The sequence below is a fragment of the Hordeum vulgare genome, chromosome 4H, assembly GCF_904849725.1.
Source record: "Hordeum vulgare subsp. vulgare chromosome 4H, MorexV3_pseudomolecules_assembly, whole genome shotgun sequence".
NCBI classification, from domain to species: domain Eukaryota; kingdom Viridiplantae; phylum Streptophyta; class Magnoliopsida; order Poales; family Poaceae; genus Hordeum; species Hordeum vulgare.
In genome coordinates, this window is record NC_058521.1 from 602,222,572 (window position 1) to 602,238,998 (window position 16,427).

At 42.1% G+C, this 16,427-nt stretch overlaps 2 protein-coding genes across 2 annotated transcripts; one reads left to right on the plus strand and one right to left on the minus strand.

Moving 5' to 3' along the window:
- The first annotated feature begins 5,733 nt into the window (after positions 1-5,733).
- LOC123449970 (putative lipid-binding protein AIR1B) lies at positions 5,734-6,603 on the plus strand. The gene has a single exon (XM_045127357.1). It carries the CDS (start codon positions 5,820-5,822, stop codon positions 6,258-6,260), a length of 441 nt encoding a protein of 146 aa, XP_044983292.1. The 5' UTR covers positions 5,734-5,819; the 3' UTR covers positions 6,261-6,603.
- An 8,733-nt stretch (positions 6,604-15,336) lies between these two features.
- Positions 15,337-16,067, minus strand: LOC123447505 (lipid transfer protein EARLI 1-like). Its single transcript, XM_045124113.1, has one exon. The coding sequence runs from the start codon at positions 15,947-15,949 to the stop codon at positions 15,548-15,550; it is 402 nt and encodes a 133-aa protein (XP_044980048.1). The 5' UTR covers positions 15,950-16,067; the 3' UTR covers positions 15,337-15,547.
- Positions 16,068-16,427: the final 360 nt, after the last annotated feature.

Below are 16,427 nucleotides of genomic sequence, written 5' to 3' on the forward strand. Positions count from 1 at the left end.
GTTTCTTCCTTAGGGGAATCAACCATTTTCATGGCAAATTGGCCCCTATTTTTAGGGAATAAATATATTTAGTTATTTTTCTCATTTTTTGCCATGTCTCTAGACTTTGCATCTCTCAAAATTTTCCATGTCTTCATATTTGCCATGGCAAATCATTTATATGTTTATTTTAGAACTTAACATTTTCCTTTTTTATGCCAAATCACACTATTTCGGAACCATGGTAGAATAATGAGTATGTTCCCATGGAAAATTCAAATATGTTGTCAAGTCAGTTTTTTGTTGCCATGTCTAATTAAGTTTTGTTTTCTAACTTTTAAATATGTTACCATGGCAACTTCGAACATATTACCATTGCAAACTCATTCTTTCCATGGCAATTTTGTGTAAAATGGATGGACTGATCTCATGGCAATTGTAGGTGTGATTGTGTTCTCTAGATTTTCACATGGCAATTTTACTATTGTGTTTTATGGTTGCTTGGTGATTGGATTAGTTACTACGAGAATCAATGGAGCTCACACATCATAATGGCAAATGTAGAAATCTTGTAAATAATTGCATGAAAAATTAATGGAAAAGAAATATTTATAGTACATCGCAATATTGTGTAAAATGAATGGATATATCACACACCATTTTTTGGTGTAATCGTGTTCTCTAGAAAATTTTCATGGCAAATTTGCCACTCTTTTAGAGAAAAAATAATTATGTCATGTTACAAATATAAAACTTGCCATGGCAAAAATCTTACAACTTTTGCCATGTCACGAATACAATATTTGCCATGTTACCAAAACAAATTTTGCCATGGCAAAATCTTGCAACTATTTCCATGACAAAACCGTAACAACATTTTGCGACAACATGGAAAATTAACTTAAAATGCCATTACAAAGCATGTAAATTTACCTTAAAATCCCATAGAAATTTTGATATATATTTTGCAAGGTAATTTTTAATCACAATTTGTGTTAATTTATAAACATGACAAATTTATTTTATAAAAGCATGACAATTCTGGAAATTTCTGTAAAGACATAACATCAATTAATGATGATTTTTGCCATGGAAAATCCGTGCTCCACTTTCGTTTTTTTTTTCACCCATGGCATTATGACCATGATTTGTTCAGGATCTTCATACATGTTTTCCCACGTATAATGGAAAATTATTCTTATATGTCTTCATAACATATCAAATTCATTCTTTTGTTCATACGACAAATACCATTACTGTCACATGGAAAATTCAATTATTGTCACATAGCACATTCTTTGTGGTCATATGGCACATGCATAACATATCAAATTTCCTTTTTCTATATGTTATTTGTTCCTAACATGGAAAATTGATTTATGGTCATATAACAGATTCATATTAGGTCACATGGAAAATCTGTAACATTTTCCTTTCAGGTTACGGAGGACGACCGGGAGGAGAAAGTGGACCAGCAGCTGAAGGTTTATTAGTTGTCCATGTTTATGTTCACTTGAAAGTGGATCGACAACCATGGAAAATTTACACTAAACTATTTTTTATGGCAAGAAGTTCGGTTTCATCTTCATTTTTCTTACTGTTTTTGTTAATTTTTGGACCTTTCCTATTTTTGTGCTTTTATTAACGTCTGGGAAGAGGCCCAGTAAAAGGGGTTGTTAGACCTTTTTTGTTCCTGGTGGGAATCGTTCGGGCTGGAGGGGTTCTTCCATCGATTGATTTTGTTCGGTAGAACGTTCCTCCCCGAGCGAATGAGTCGTTTGGTTCCGGGCTCCTACAGATCGGACGTTTGGGTGTTATCGAGGTCCTCTCTTTTTTCAGATCGTTCTCATCAGAGCAAGTACAATAGTATAGCCAGCTACTGGTTATAAGCCATTGTCATGTCATCTATAGCTCATCTTATAACCGACATGTACAATAGTTCATTGCAAAAATGTAATACTTCTTTATTATATGGTCCACCTTTCATACTCACAAAATGCCTAGGAGCACGTGTTAGAGCTGGCTCTTAGCTAAGAGCCCACTTACCTTCTCTCTCCTCTTCTCTTTCCTCTAACTAAACAAAAATATATTAGTTTATTCCTTATAGCCAGCTGACTCAGCTCTATTGTACTTGCTCTCACCATGCTTCGTTCTCCTCGCAGCTCCCCATAAACGGCAAGCTTGTCAGTTTGTCTTGGATAACGACACTCTCGAAGCCCTATGTCGACCGCATCGCCCCCGACATCGGCAAGGACCCAAACCTCATCCCATTTCTGAAGTTACTGAAAGATGTGTGATGTAACTAAAACAAAAAAAATATGCCTATGGCTATGGCTATATATGTAGGTAGTCGAGAAAGAACAATCATTACCGACCAATAGAAATATCCTTACACGTGCCATGCCGTGTAGTTTCTACATATGCTACTTTGCATTACATGCACCTCATGCCATGCAGTTTCTAAACCTATTCCGCCACTGAATTTTGTATTACATGTCACCGCCTGACCTTAGCCACAACTTTCCCTTTGTTCTTTTTATGTTGCCCGAGTTGTGAGTGACATTGGTTAGGCACTGCCACTTGGCCGAGCTTAGGAAAGAAATGGTATGAAAATGTGTCCAACTTCTAGACATCACTCGCCTTAAAGGCTTAAATGAAGAAGGCCTTGAATCCCTTGATTGATTGCAAACTATGCAAGATTTTGTTCATAATTTGTGTACTTTTTACATATTTTTATTGTTACCAATATACTTACGTTGGCACTAATTCATTCTTCTGCTACTGTGTGGAATGTTGTGATGTAGGAAGGATGATGGTGAGTAGATAACTGAAAAAGATACTTGGTAATGATCAAGGATGTCCTCTAGGTCGAACTATCTCTTTGTCACCAACTCTAGCATAGGTCTTACCTCATACATGATGTTTTTCTGTCAAGAGCACTATAAATGGCTATCGTGAAGTTTCAACCTATGTTACCGTCAAATTGCATACTAAAAGTTTACAACTTGTTTCTTGTATGTTCCTGTTGCATGAGCTGGGAGTGGGGTGTTGGTTAGGCACAACCGCTTTGGCAGCCTTCTAGACTTCTAGTATTCTTTCACTGATGATTTAGAGGTATATGGAAGGCATCTAATTTGATGAACTATTGCCTCTAGGAAGGTTGACTAGAGGGTTTGCTCAAGAGAGAGCAGCTCCACTTCATAGATACAGTTGATGACTTGAGGTGTTCTTCTGCATTATATTACAAGGTTTCCTTTGAGGTCGAATCAGGAAGTATCATTTCATCCGTTTCAAATAAATGTTATGATTTTAGTTTAAATTATAACCAGAACACTTATTTTGGAACGGAGGAAGTACTACTTATGCCTGAACCAACATCTCATACCATTTTGATGTTGCACTTGTTTGTGCATGGGTGTATTTTGTATTTAGTGACACATTTGGTAAAGAAATGTGATTTTCCTTGTGCACAAGGCTGAGCAAGTATATGGTCAAACAAACAGTATTACATCAAGCGTTCCCTTTTAGTATTTGCATGGAGCCAAGAATTCTCATCACAGAAAAGATATACCCCCCCCCCCCCCCCCTAAAAAAAGAAAAAGAAAAGATATACTGGGGCCATGGACATACAACAGTGTTGTTGTTGACCTGTTTGTTGCGACATAGTATCATGGTGTCCCGTCCAGTATTTCTGAATGAGTGGTCTACCATGTACGTGAATGGTTAATTGGTGCTTTTGTTGCACCAGACATTAAAAGGAAGAATATTTAGATGTGTTCCCCTCTGTTCAGTGGATCTCAAGAGTAAACATAGCTACATAGAAATGTTCTTACCAGGATTTGGGGCTATAAATGAAACTGCTCAAGGTGTTGTGCTCACTGGCACGGTGCAGCTAACATCTTTTGCAGATTCCTGTTACAAGCATGCATGAAACAGGAAACATTGGCTTTGCAGTTGAACTCTTCCAGTGTAGTCTAGGGTCCGCCCCTTCCAAATGCATAGCTCCACCGGGGATCTACAAATATCTCTTGTGTAAAACTCTGAGAACACCGATTTTGTTAAAGTCCCTGTAAGGTCAATATATATGCATCCAAACCGTACTGCGAAGCAAAGCTGAGTACAACTTGTCTCTTTCGTCCATCTGCAGGGTCACATGGTACTGTGATCATATCATTTGGTTGTTACTAGTACACTTTCCCCCTCCATGTATGCTAGTAGTAACATGGCATGCCGTGTTGGTGGGGCGTCGAAAATCGCAGCATGATCCGTCATTTTGGAACCATTGTCATTTTTCGCTGGCACGTCAACTCACTGGGTGCAAGTTTTACGTACTTGTCGCAATGAAAAATCTTCCGGAAGCTTTTGAATTCAAGCATATCGGTCCTTGCAAACGCCGAAGGTATACCCGTATGACCACCTGAGGTCGGAGCTCAGGCGATAGGTCGCCGGAGAGGATCACCGGTCCATTTCAATTCACCTGCTCAGTGCTCAGGTCATGCATGTTCCTGGGTAATGAACTGAAAATCTTTGGCTCTCCAGTCTCCACTATATATTTGGTGTGCGTCGATCTTCACTCGAGACGATAACCATGCATGGACGACGGCTCACGGGCGGCGGCGCTGCACGGAGAGACATTATTCTAGGTCAAATGATGCGTAATCGCTGTAGACGGAGCGGCGCTGCTGGTGTTTCTGAATGAAAACGATGTGACGGGCGCAATTATATGGGCGACGGTGTCAGCTCGTGTGCGGTTTGGCTCGGCGCGTCTGCGGGTCGCTGTGTAACGTGCCCTGGCAATGGGCTGGTTTCGGAGCTTAGCACAAGTGGTTCATGTGTGGGATGATGAAACCCCCAAAACCGCCATTGATTTGCCCTTGGTATCATATATCCATCTCTGTTCACTCGTTGCATGCCTACAAAAACACGTACAGCTGGTCCAGGGAACCCGATGCGTTGGGCGATTTGGCCGTTTGCACCCAGGGCTAGGGCTTTGGTCTCTTGCCACCGGCAGCTAGCTAGCTAGCTAGCCATCCTTGGCTTGTGTAACAAACCACCAACTGGCCGGGTCAGCCGGACAGCCAGCCAGTCATAGGCACATCATGCGGAGGAAGCTAGCTAGCTGGGCACATGCATGGATGCATGGTGTAGGGTGCACTGCAGGTTACTTGCACAAGGCCACAGCCATACTCATGCATCCATTACCCATATTATGCATGTATGGCCACCGTGATTAGCTTACTCATGCTGTGGCTGCACTCTGCTAAGCTCACTTCTCTCTGGCGTCAACTGTTAATACATATGCTTATGTGCCACTTTGCATACAAACATTTCACTGCATGTATGTTGTAACAGCTTGTGGTTAGACTTTCATAAGCACCTAACTAATTGACTTCTGTTAAGACTTGAGCCATCTCCCATGCATGTGTCCTGGCCTTATGCTCACAATGTCTGGACACCGTCATGCACCCGCGTATTACTGCTGGAGTACTTGTTACATTGGAATTGACATATACGTCCTGAGCTTAGCTAGGTGCACGTATGGACGATGCGATGTGAGCCACGTCTTCTTGCCATTCGCTAGGTGCCAACGGGGCACTTAATGTGCCAGCTGCTAGGAGAGGTGTGACCTCCTTCACATGCATGCATGGCCCATGCAGTGCAGGGTACCCTACGCCGGTACCAACCAAATCAGATGCGTGATACACGTATACGCGCCGTCTCCGGCCGACCAGGCTATATAAACCACCAACACCTCCCTAGCCTCCTTCATTACACCCACTAAACCCTCCTACCTCACTCTCACCACCACTAGCGCTAGCCAGCTTAAACAGCCGGGAGCAATGGCGTCCAGGACCTTCTCGGCGGCCTGCCTGCTGGCGCTGCTGGTGGCCAACACGTTCCTTGCCGGCGATGCCTGCAACAGCTGCCAGCACCAGACCCCGCCGCCGGCCACCCCGTCCCCGCCCCCGCCATCGCCGTGCCCACCGCCGCCATCGGGCGGTGGCGGCACTGGCAAGTCGTGCCCCACGGACACTCTGAAGCTGGGCGCCTGCGCCAACGTGTTGGGCCTGGTGAGCGTCGGCGTCGGCAAGCCCCCCAGTGGCGGCGGCGACAAGTGCTGCAGCCTCCTCGGTGGCCTGGCCGACCTCGAGGCCGCCGTGTGCCTCTGCACCGCGCTCAAGGCCAACGTCCTCGGCATCGTCCTCAACATCCCCGTCAAGCTCAGCCTCCTCCTCAACTACTGCGGCAAGACCGCCCCCAAGGGCTTCCAGTGCGCTTAAATCCACCTGCCGCTCAACCAAAGCAAGGCATGCATGCATGCATCGCCGGTGCATGCGTCCATGCATGTATGTCGTTATCTTCTTTAGTCGTTCATTCCAAATTTGATTTCATCATGCAATCGGTCGGTTGTTAAGTAGTTTTTCGTTCGTGCGTGCGTGTGTTCATTTATATGCACTGGTTAATGGTGACATTAATTTGTCTTAGTTTGGCTGTGTACTACGTACAAGAGATACATACGATTGGGTGCGTGTGTGTGCTTCAACAGTAATTTGATTGAGCATGTGTAACACTTGTATTTGTTTGATGAAATGTAATTTGCAGAATATTCATTCATTAGTCGTACCTTGCTCGCTTTTTTTCATAATTGTTGTGGATTCCCAATAGCATATCTTTCCCTTTGTTATATACAGTGCGTACTGCGTGGTACTACAACACAAGCTCACTTCATTTCATATGTCTGAATTTGAATCTGGTTTCATCGTTTCTCCGAACAATACAATAAGCTTGTTTGATGTAAGTGTATGTACAATGGGACGTCGTTCAATGGTCGTCTCCTATTTCCTACTCCCTCCGTTCTTAAATATAAGTCTTTTTAGAGATTTCACTAAAAAACTACATACGGATGTATATAGACATACTTTAAAATATAGATTCATTTATTTTGCTTCGTATGTGATCTTCTAGTGAAATCTGCTAAAAGACTTATATTTAGGAACGGAGGGAATACAAAATATAGTTTATGTGTAGTAGGGAATCGGCCAGTATGTAGCCATGATAGTGAAATTTTTGGGAACAATTTTTAGAAATAGTTGTGGCTCATTTTCTTAAAGCCTTCATGGCAGTTTAATTCATTAGGGAAAACACTTACATCATTTGATAAGACAGCCACAAGAAAATTAGGAGGATCCTCTTGCCACACAAGAGGGCTAAGCTCCGACTTACTAGTTAAAACATGTGCTGCCATATTGGTTTTCCTAGGACAAAAATCGAACGAAACATCACTAAACTCATAACAAAGCAAGAAAATTAATAATTGTAGATCGCCGCCGCAGGCCAAAGAGAATGACCACCATGTTTCATAATCTCGATCACCTCCATGCAATCGGAGTTGTTTTGACAATCCTGTTGCACCCCATAGTGTTCGCCAGTGAAAGTCCGTCGTTGCCTCATTCAGAACATCCAAAGATCGGTTGGAAGCATCCACAACGTGGCCCCGATCATCCCTGAGAAATAGTTGTGACTCATTGTTTGCCATGGAAAGAAGATGTGCTAGCAGGGATGAGTTTTGTGGCCCATGTTTACACGTGGCCCACTCGTTGGATGTGGCTTACTTTACACGTGACCCACTTTGTTGGATGCGCAACCAACTTTAAAATGTCAAATTGTTCTGAAAAGGAGTTCAAAATGTCAAATCAAAACATGTGTGATCCCTGTTAACTAGGAGTAACAAAATTTTCTCCATTTTTTACGACACCACTCAACTCCCAAAATTGATTTCGTTTCAAGATTTACCAATCAATGTCCAACATCCGAAATGTAACTAGTTTTATTATACTTGTAACGAACATGATGGCTACCTGTATGACAAAGTTACCTGTTTAATTTCCTTTGTCATAGCCTAAATCTTGTGTGTGCGGTCGTTTTTGGAGATGCTATGACGAAAAAGGGTTTCTTCCCGCTTTATATTATAAATCCTCGACCAAAGCATACAAGACACCACAAGGTTCAATGTTTTTGAAGATGCTATCACTAGTCTTTGCCAGATAAGCACTTGAGCTAGATCCCAAGTATGCTACACTAGGCCCTGCTAGACCGAAGATCCACATCACACCACAATTTAGATCAAATTAATATTATAAAAATAAAAGTATTCGCTGAATTTAATGCCTATGAAGGAATGTAAACAAGAAATTGCGGGGCCAAAAAAACCAAATTTATCATTTCAATTTATGTAGAAATTTGACTTGGCTACTTCGCCAAATTCATTGCTTAACTTAATTAACACTACCTTCTTTACATGTATCGTTGATTAATTTCCACTTATCGTGTATCCGAGGATATGGCATCTTGAAAATGGGGTGTATAGACTAGGGATGAAAATGGAGTGAAAACTTTCCGCTTTTCCGGAGGAAAAATGAAAATGAAGAGGAAATATGAAAGCGGAAATGGGAATTTTCAAAACATAAATGGAAATGGAATTTTTAATGCGAAAACGGAAACAAAAACGGAAGAGTGTTTTCCGGTGGAACATATGTGGAAATGAAACTTTCTGTTTCCGTCAATATGAAATTTCCCATTTTTATTATAGGCCTACGGCTACTTTGTAACCCAACCATCAAATAACACACAATGACACAATGAGCATAATGGATAATTTGAGGCCCAACTTATACTACCATATATGTACTCAGCTATACCCTATACACAATTGTCATGTACTAATACAATATAGGATATGTTGCTAACATAATCAGATTATTTTGTAGACATGTTAGCAATTCATTAATTTTTGTTATTGTGTGTATTACTCTATGATTCAAGGGGTTTTAAAGTTTCCGTCAACGCCCACTTCTATTTCTGTATTCGTTTTGTATCTGCTCCGTGTCTGTTTCCGATAGTATTTGTTTCCGTATTCATTTCAGGGGTTTCTGTATTCGTTTTCACTTATGTAAAACAATATGAAAACAAATGTGATAGCACTTAGTTCCGTCCGTTTCCGGTCCGTTTTCATCCCTAGTACAGACCACACGAGGATCGTGTCAGTCAACTTTGGTGAGACCGGAGAAATAGAGTAGAACACACAGTGTGCCTTGGTACGGAGACCTGTTTTTTGATCTTTCTTGCAACACACTTTGTTGATCTTTTTTGCAACTTCAAGAACATCATCAAACCAAGCAAAGTGATCCGTCGGTGTTTATTGCTATGTGATTACGGTAGACCGTTTTTTTATTGCAAGAAAAAAGAACCGGTGGCTTTAGGTGATACACACCCAAATTGTGATGTTTTACGCTATGAACTCATTTTTAGTACTATTTAAATGTCATACACAGACTACTTACTTTGCTGAGCGATGTTGTGCGTACGATATATCCGATACGATTTCAGTAGGATGTTGCAGAGCAACCTTTGACGTATGAGGCAAAAGCAAGGGGTGTCCGTTGGATTCAACACCATATGGGAATTGTACATTCGTACTCATAAAGATATAGCTCAATCCCGTCTCCGCCACCGACAAATAGTATCACTACGGGCACGTTCTGATCGCTTAATATAAGAAGCTCCTATGAAGGGTTTTATAGGGTGATAATTTCTTTGTAGTGGAGCCCGTCATTTAGATTGAAAGGGCAGGGACGGATCCAGTGGGGGTGCCGTGGGTGCCATGGCACCCCCTACAAAATTGTAAAATATGTTTTTTTGTACTTAATACTAAATAGTTATCAAAGTGATGCTATTTTAAGGCTATTTATTGTTACTATAATGGTATTTAGTGTTAACTTTGAATTGTGGCACCTCAAAGCTAAGATTCTAGACCCTGCAATGCCCTGCCTTTTAATCTTTGTTGCAGCGTCAAGAACAACATCAAACCGAGCAAACAGATTTGTCGGTGTTTATTGCAATGTGATTACAGTAGACCATTGTTTTTGTTGCAAGAAAGAAGAACCGATGGTTTTACCCTTTAGGTGACCCATGCCCAAATTGTGACGTTTTCTGCAGGGAACCCATTTTTTAGTACTCCCTCCATCACAGTATATTGGGCGTATCTTCAAAACGATATTTTTTCACAATTAGAAGGAAAAAAGGCGCATGACATTAATTAGCCTATTAATTAGGGTGTTTTGGAAACCGTCTCCACCAATGCATGCAAGGAAGTCACTCGTTTAGTGGACGGGGGTTACTAATGCGTCAGTTTTACAATTAATTAGGCGCTTATTCAGCTCGTCGGTTCGGTTTTTTCTACCAATAGAAAAACATCTAGGTCCCAGAGCCGTGTGAGATACGCCCAATATACTGTGATGGAGGAAGTACTATTCAGGTGTCGTACGTAGAGCACTTACTTTCGTGAGCGATGTTATACATGTGTCGATATATCAGGTACGATTTTAGTACGATGTTGCATAGCAACCTTTGATGTACCACAGAAAAGCAAGAAGTGTCCGTTGGATTCAACATCATATGGGAATTTTATGTTCAAGAGCCGTGTGCAGGGCACTTACTTTCGAACTCATAAAGATATACTCCCTCCGTTTCTAAATATAAGTCTTTTAAAAAAAATTACTAGAAGACTACGTGTAAAGCAAAATGAGTGAATCTATATTTTATAATATGTCTATATACATCTGTATGTAGTTTTTTAATAAAACCTTTAAAAAACTTATATTTAGAAACAAGGAGGAGTATATAGCTCGATTCCCTCTCCGCCACCGACAAATAGTATCACTATGGGCACGTTCTGATCGCTTAATATGACAAGCTCCTATGAAGGTTTTACAGGATGATAATTTCTTTATAGTGGAGCCCGTCATTTAGATTGAAAAAGGTAGAGTACATTAGTAGACTTCCTTCGTCCGAAATTACTTGTTGTAAAAAAAAATATTTAGAATCAAAATACATGAAGAAACGCTTATTTCTTTCAGAATTAATTCGGGAATCTATTTCTGATGTAATTATATATATATACAGTTTTGAGCATATGCATGCATGCGAATTCCGATCCGGTCGGCACAAGCCACAAGAAGTTGATGATAGATTCACAGTCACCCCATCTCTTGCCATGCCGGTGAAGGTGACCTTTCCTCTTTCCAGGCCGGCGCGGCGAGATGGGGAGTGCTCCAACGCGTCCCGTCCGGCTTTCAGTTTCACCCCTCTGGCGTCGTGGTGACGGACCCTCCATGCCGTTGCCGGGGAAGCCAACAAAACCCGAGGGTTCACGGGCGGCGCATCCTTACAAATCACCCGTCCAAGTGGGCGCCAGTGGAGCTGCTGCCTTTCCCTCGCTCTGACCCTGTGACCAGGTGCAACGTGAATTGCTGGGCCGTGGATCCATCGGCCGGCACCAACCGTATCATGCGTGCATGTTGCTTGTTTGCGTGCCGTTTTCGTGTCCCATCGTCATGCATACATACATGCATGCATGCATGCATGTGATGCGTTTTAACACGATTTCACGCTACTGTACCAAGATAAGACGCCCTTGATGAGATTTCACTAGGAAAAAAGAGACGTATGCATTGTTTGCCGTACGTGGTACTTGATGATGATATGCACAGGGAAGGCTCGACATGCAATCGTGCATGCCCTTTTTTCCTCTTTCTTGGACCGTGACATATATGCATGGCTTGGACGAACCCGATCAGCCTCCATTATTTCTTCATTCATCCGTACGTACATACGTACAACCCTGATTTGAAGGGCAAGTGTATGATATAGCTTTCCTGGTGACGCGACCCGCACGCGGCAAACGCTGTAGGTTTGGTCGGGCGTACAGCGCCTGCACCGTCTGTGTTAGCACATGGATGCATGTATACGAATGCAAGGTATTAGCTGATCATTAATCACTGTCAACCAGGTGTGTGCAGAGATATGGACGTTTTTCCTTCAAGACCACGCAAGGGAATTGCGTGCCTTTTAGTATATTATAAGAATAAGAGTGAGAAACGTTCATGTACAAACTAGGTCGAGCACACGACGATCGCCTAGCTCTGCTAACGGGAAAGCGAAAAAGAAGGGTGCTCTCGGCGCTGCTGTGCCAACTTCCATTGCCGTAGCTCCGCTAGGCGCTAGCATACAATCAACCACCTGGGCTTTCTTTTTTAGTAAGACGGAAGGTGAGCTGCTGTGATTCCATTACGAAGAAGAAAGGCCGACGGCCAATTACAGCGTGTGGTCAGCGCAGCGCAGGACTTGTTTAAGCAAGACGTGCCTGTCAGTAGCAAATCTAGCCAGGGTTGCAGCGAGCCAACTAAACAGAGACCCATTCAAAGCATGACATCATGACTAGTTGAACTAGTTTAGTTCATGTTCCGATTAACACTTGGAGCAATTGATTTGGCCAGCGGTGCCACCTTGCAGGTCGCCTTCCTTCCCAACTATAACTTGGAAGTGTTCTTGCTTCCAGACCTAGCTAACAATTGAAGGAAATTTATGAGGAGACTTCCCTCCAAGAATTCAGTTGAGTAGCCTTATGGAAGACGTGCTCCTTCCTGTTACAACTCTTGTAGTACTATGTGTATTCACTATTCAGCATGAAGAAATTACATGTTGATCTGCTCGCGCCTTATGAACATGTTCGGTGTTGTTTATTCTGCCATCCAAGATATAGCAGCCGATAGATCAATTGGCTCATAGAGTTGTTTTGGCTACTTTTAACTTATGTTTGATGAGGGAAATATTTGAGAAAACTGAGGTCATTGGCCAAGCTTTACAGTTGAAGTTAAAAGCTATAGTGAATGTTGTTCGCTTAGTGTCCTAAAAAGAGTGTCTCCAACATCTAAGATCAGATGATGGCTACGAATAATTTATTGTCATGATTGTTGGTTTTTGTACAAACCATTCCATTGTCATTCCATACTTTTCGGAAGCTTAGATCATGCATGGTTGTGCCTCTCATCAACCAAATCATGTGCCGAAGGGGCATTACTTTAAAGTCAAAATATTGTTTGCAACACTAGACACACAACTATTTGAACTAAATCATATGTTTAGTGAGAAGGTAATGGGTCTTCTAACCACTAATGCCAGTTTATTTCCTATAAATGCTTTTATAGGATTTAAAGCTAGTGATATATGTAACATAATGAAAAAAATACTACTTAACATACTCCCCCAACAAGATATTTCTTGATTACAACTACATCTAAAACATTTTGTTTTGGATCCTTAAAAGGATGAATATATGAAAATGTATCAAACTTAATTGATCTTTGTCGATGCCTTGTGGAGTTAGGAAGAATAATGTCTTTAGTTTGATTGAAATATTACTCCGTTTTCTCAATACCTTTCTAGTTTTTACGGCGAGTGCGGAGCGTGCATTTTATAGCATGAATTTCATTAAAACCACGTTGTGCAATATGATGAAGGATGGATTTCTTGCCAATAATTTGTTAGTTAGCATAGAGCTTGAAATTCTGGAGAAGTACAAGTATGAAGATACCATTGAAGATTTCAGAAACGGGAAGGAATGAAAAGCTGATTTATAGTATGTAACTCCACGCAACCTTGCGTGATGGTCAAATGGTATGGCTTATTATGGTTTGGAATAGTATATAGATTGAGTAGTATATATCCTTTGGAATTGAAAAAAAAAACTCTGCCCTATTGCTGGCCCAATTTTTTTAAAGATCTGTCACTGCCCTTATCATCGTTGCCACATAAGCCCTTACATAACATCTATTGCCCCTCTTCTCGATGCCTCCCTTAGAAAACGATGCCCGCAAGAGGGGAGACAACGCAAGGCGACGCCATTGTCTGATCGCATATGGATCTAGGGATTTCTCCGAAGTCGTATGGTTGAGGGAACGGGGGGGGGGGGGGGGGGGGGGGCTAGCATGCCGACGACGGCCAATTTCATAGCTTTGACTCTTTTGGCATAGTTTAGCTCGATCTGACCTCATTCGTAATTTTTTTTAGATCTGACATTTTTTTCTACCGCCACCCGCTGCGACGATATGCATCCACACCCTACCACCACTACATGTGTTGGTAGGGGTCGGGTCAACGCGGATAGCGTTGTCGGGTTAGCGGGATCAAACAACGTTGTCTGCGTTGACCCAACCCCTATCGTCATAGAAAATGACGATAGGATGTGGATGTCTATCGCCATAGCGGGTTAAAATATGAAAAAGGGTAAGATCTGCTCTCTTTTTCTCAAACAGGACCGGATCAAGCTAAAATTAGCAAAAAAAGAGTCAAAACCATGAATTTGTCCGCCAACGACACCTCCAACTAGGTGAATGGCGCCTCCAGGCATCATCATCGTTGGTAAGACATGACATGATGCGTCCGTGGACGAGTGTCATCTATGTAAGAGATCCATGCATATGTGGACAGGAACTTTTGAAACCTGGTGTATCCACCCTCTATATGCAAAAAAACAATTAGCGATTCAACAAAATGTTAATTTTTTTTAAATAAACTTAACCTTTCATTGTACTTGTGAGAAAATTCTATAAAAAGAAAATTACACTTTGACTTCTTTTAAGAAAATAATTTTTTGGTAACAACAGTGTGAATAGTGACCTATAATAGCAAATATATTTTTTCTTTTTTTCCCAGATGTCAATGTCGACTTTTTTTCGTGAAAATTTATATACTAGTGCAAAACAAAGTCAAGTTTAATCTAAAAATACTTTGAAACTATTTTAACTTTTCTTGCAAGAATTGACTTTTTAATTAATTATTAAACAATTTCTCATATAAAGTGCAAATACAACTAGGAAGCAAAGTGTATTTCCCATGCATATGTTCCTTTCTTTTCAGTAGCAAAGAGATACATTGCTTGCACATATGGCAACAAATTAAACGTTCGTACCGTACTCCTTCCGTTTCTTTTTACTCCGCGTATAGATTTGATCAAAGTCAAACAACATAAAGTTTGATCAAATTTATATTAAAAAATATGGATATCTACTATATTAAAATTATATAGTATGAAAATACATCTCATGGTGCATCTGATAATATCGATTTCATGTGTGAATGTTGATATTTTTAATATAAAATTAGTCAAATTTTACAAAGCTTGACTTTGATCAAACCTCATATGCAGACTAAAAAGAAACCGAGGGCGTACTATGCAGTGGAGGCAGCGGTCGACATAAAGATCGTTCTTCCTTCATCGTTGACCGTGACGCCTCGTGCATGTCGACTACTCCTACATACTACTACTTGCACATATAGGAACAAAACTTATACGTCCGCGATGTCGTTACTAGTATGATTCCGTTTTGTGCGTTAGGCAGCCTTGCTTGTGGCACATTGCTGATCATATACATTGTACTCCTACGTCCTGATACGCGGACACATGCGCGGTTTGTGAATGATCAACCGCCAACACAATATAATTGATGGAGAAATTAGTTTACCGCAAGAAATCACCCGCGAACTTGTTGAAAAGATCGTATTACACCCCTTAACTCTGAAAACCGGACAGATTACTCCCCTGAACTCCTGAAACCATTCGACTTCCAATCTTGAGCAGCCTAAACCCGGTTTTGATGACCATTTTGTTGGAACCCACACAACTTCTCTGAGTCAGCCATGCATGGCCTGCTCAAAATCGCACCCCCTTCTAGGAGGTGCACTGGAAGCCTGCGGGGACGTTCTTGCCGCAGTAGTTGACGAGGAGGCTGAGGTCGACGGGGACGTTGAGGTGGATGCCCAGGATGTTGGCCTTGAGCGCCGTGCACAGGCACACGGCCGCATCCAGGTCCGCCAGCCCCTGGAGCAGCGAGCAGCAGGTCTGCTTCGGCGTCGTCACCGGCCGCAGCTTGATCAGCCCACCCAGCACGTTCGCGCACGCCCCAAGCTTCAGCGTGTCGATCGGGCAGCCACCGCTCCCTCCTCCCCCACCGCCGCCGCCCCCTCCTCCCCCCGGCGGGTTAGGCAGCTGGCAGCCGCAGCCGTCAGCGACGGTGAAGAAGAGCAGGTTCAGGGCCAGCAGCGTGGCGATCACCGCCGCTTTCCTCGCCATGGCTTCCTACCAAGCTACTGTGCGTCTGCTACAGGGTTTAGAGTTAACTCTGGCTGTGTGTGTCCAGTGCAACTGTGATGAAGGGACCTCGGGGTGCTAGTTATAGAGCAAGAAGAAATGAAGGGGTTTGGACTAGCTCTTAGCGTATTTAGCCCACAGATATTTTACTCACTCCACGTATGTAAATCGATCAGTCTCTCCGTGTGAAGATCACCAAGGGATAGCTGATCGCAACAGGTACATCATGTATCATGTCTGTGAGCTGGCTTTAAAAAAAAAAGATAACACCCACACGTATGGCACTTTGCATTTCGCCCACACGCGTCTATCATAGTTGATTTTGTTTTGCACGAATCTTAAAGGAATTTATTAAAATTTCAATGCCACGTAGATATTATCGTGCGTGTGGACGTTGGAGTGTTCGGGTGGTCGCTAGCTGCGCCGGGTGGGCGAACCAATTTCTGCCCACACAGTCATC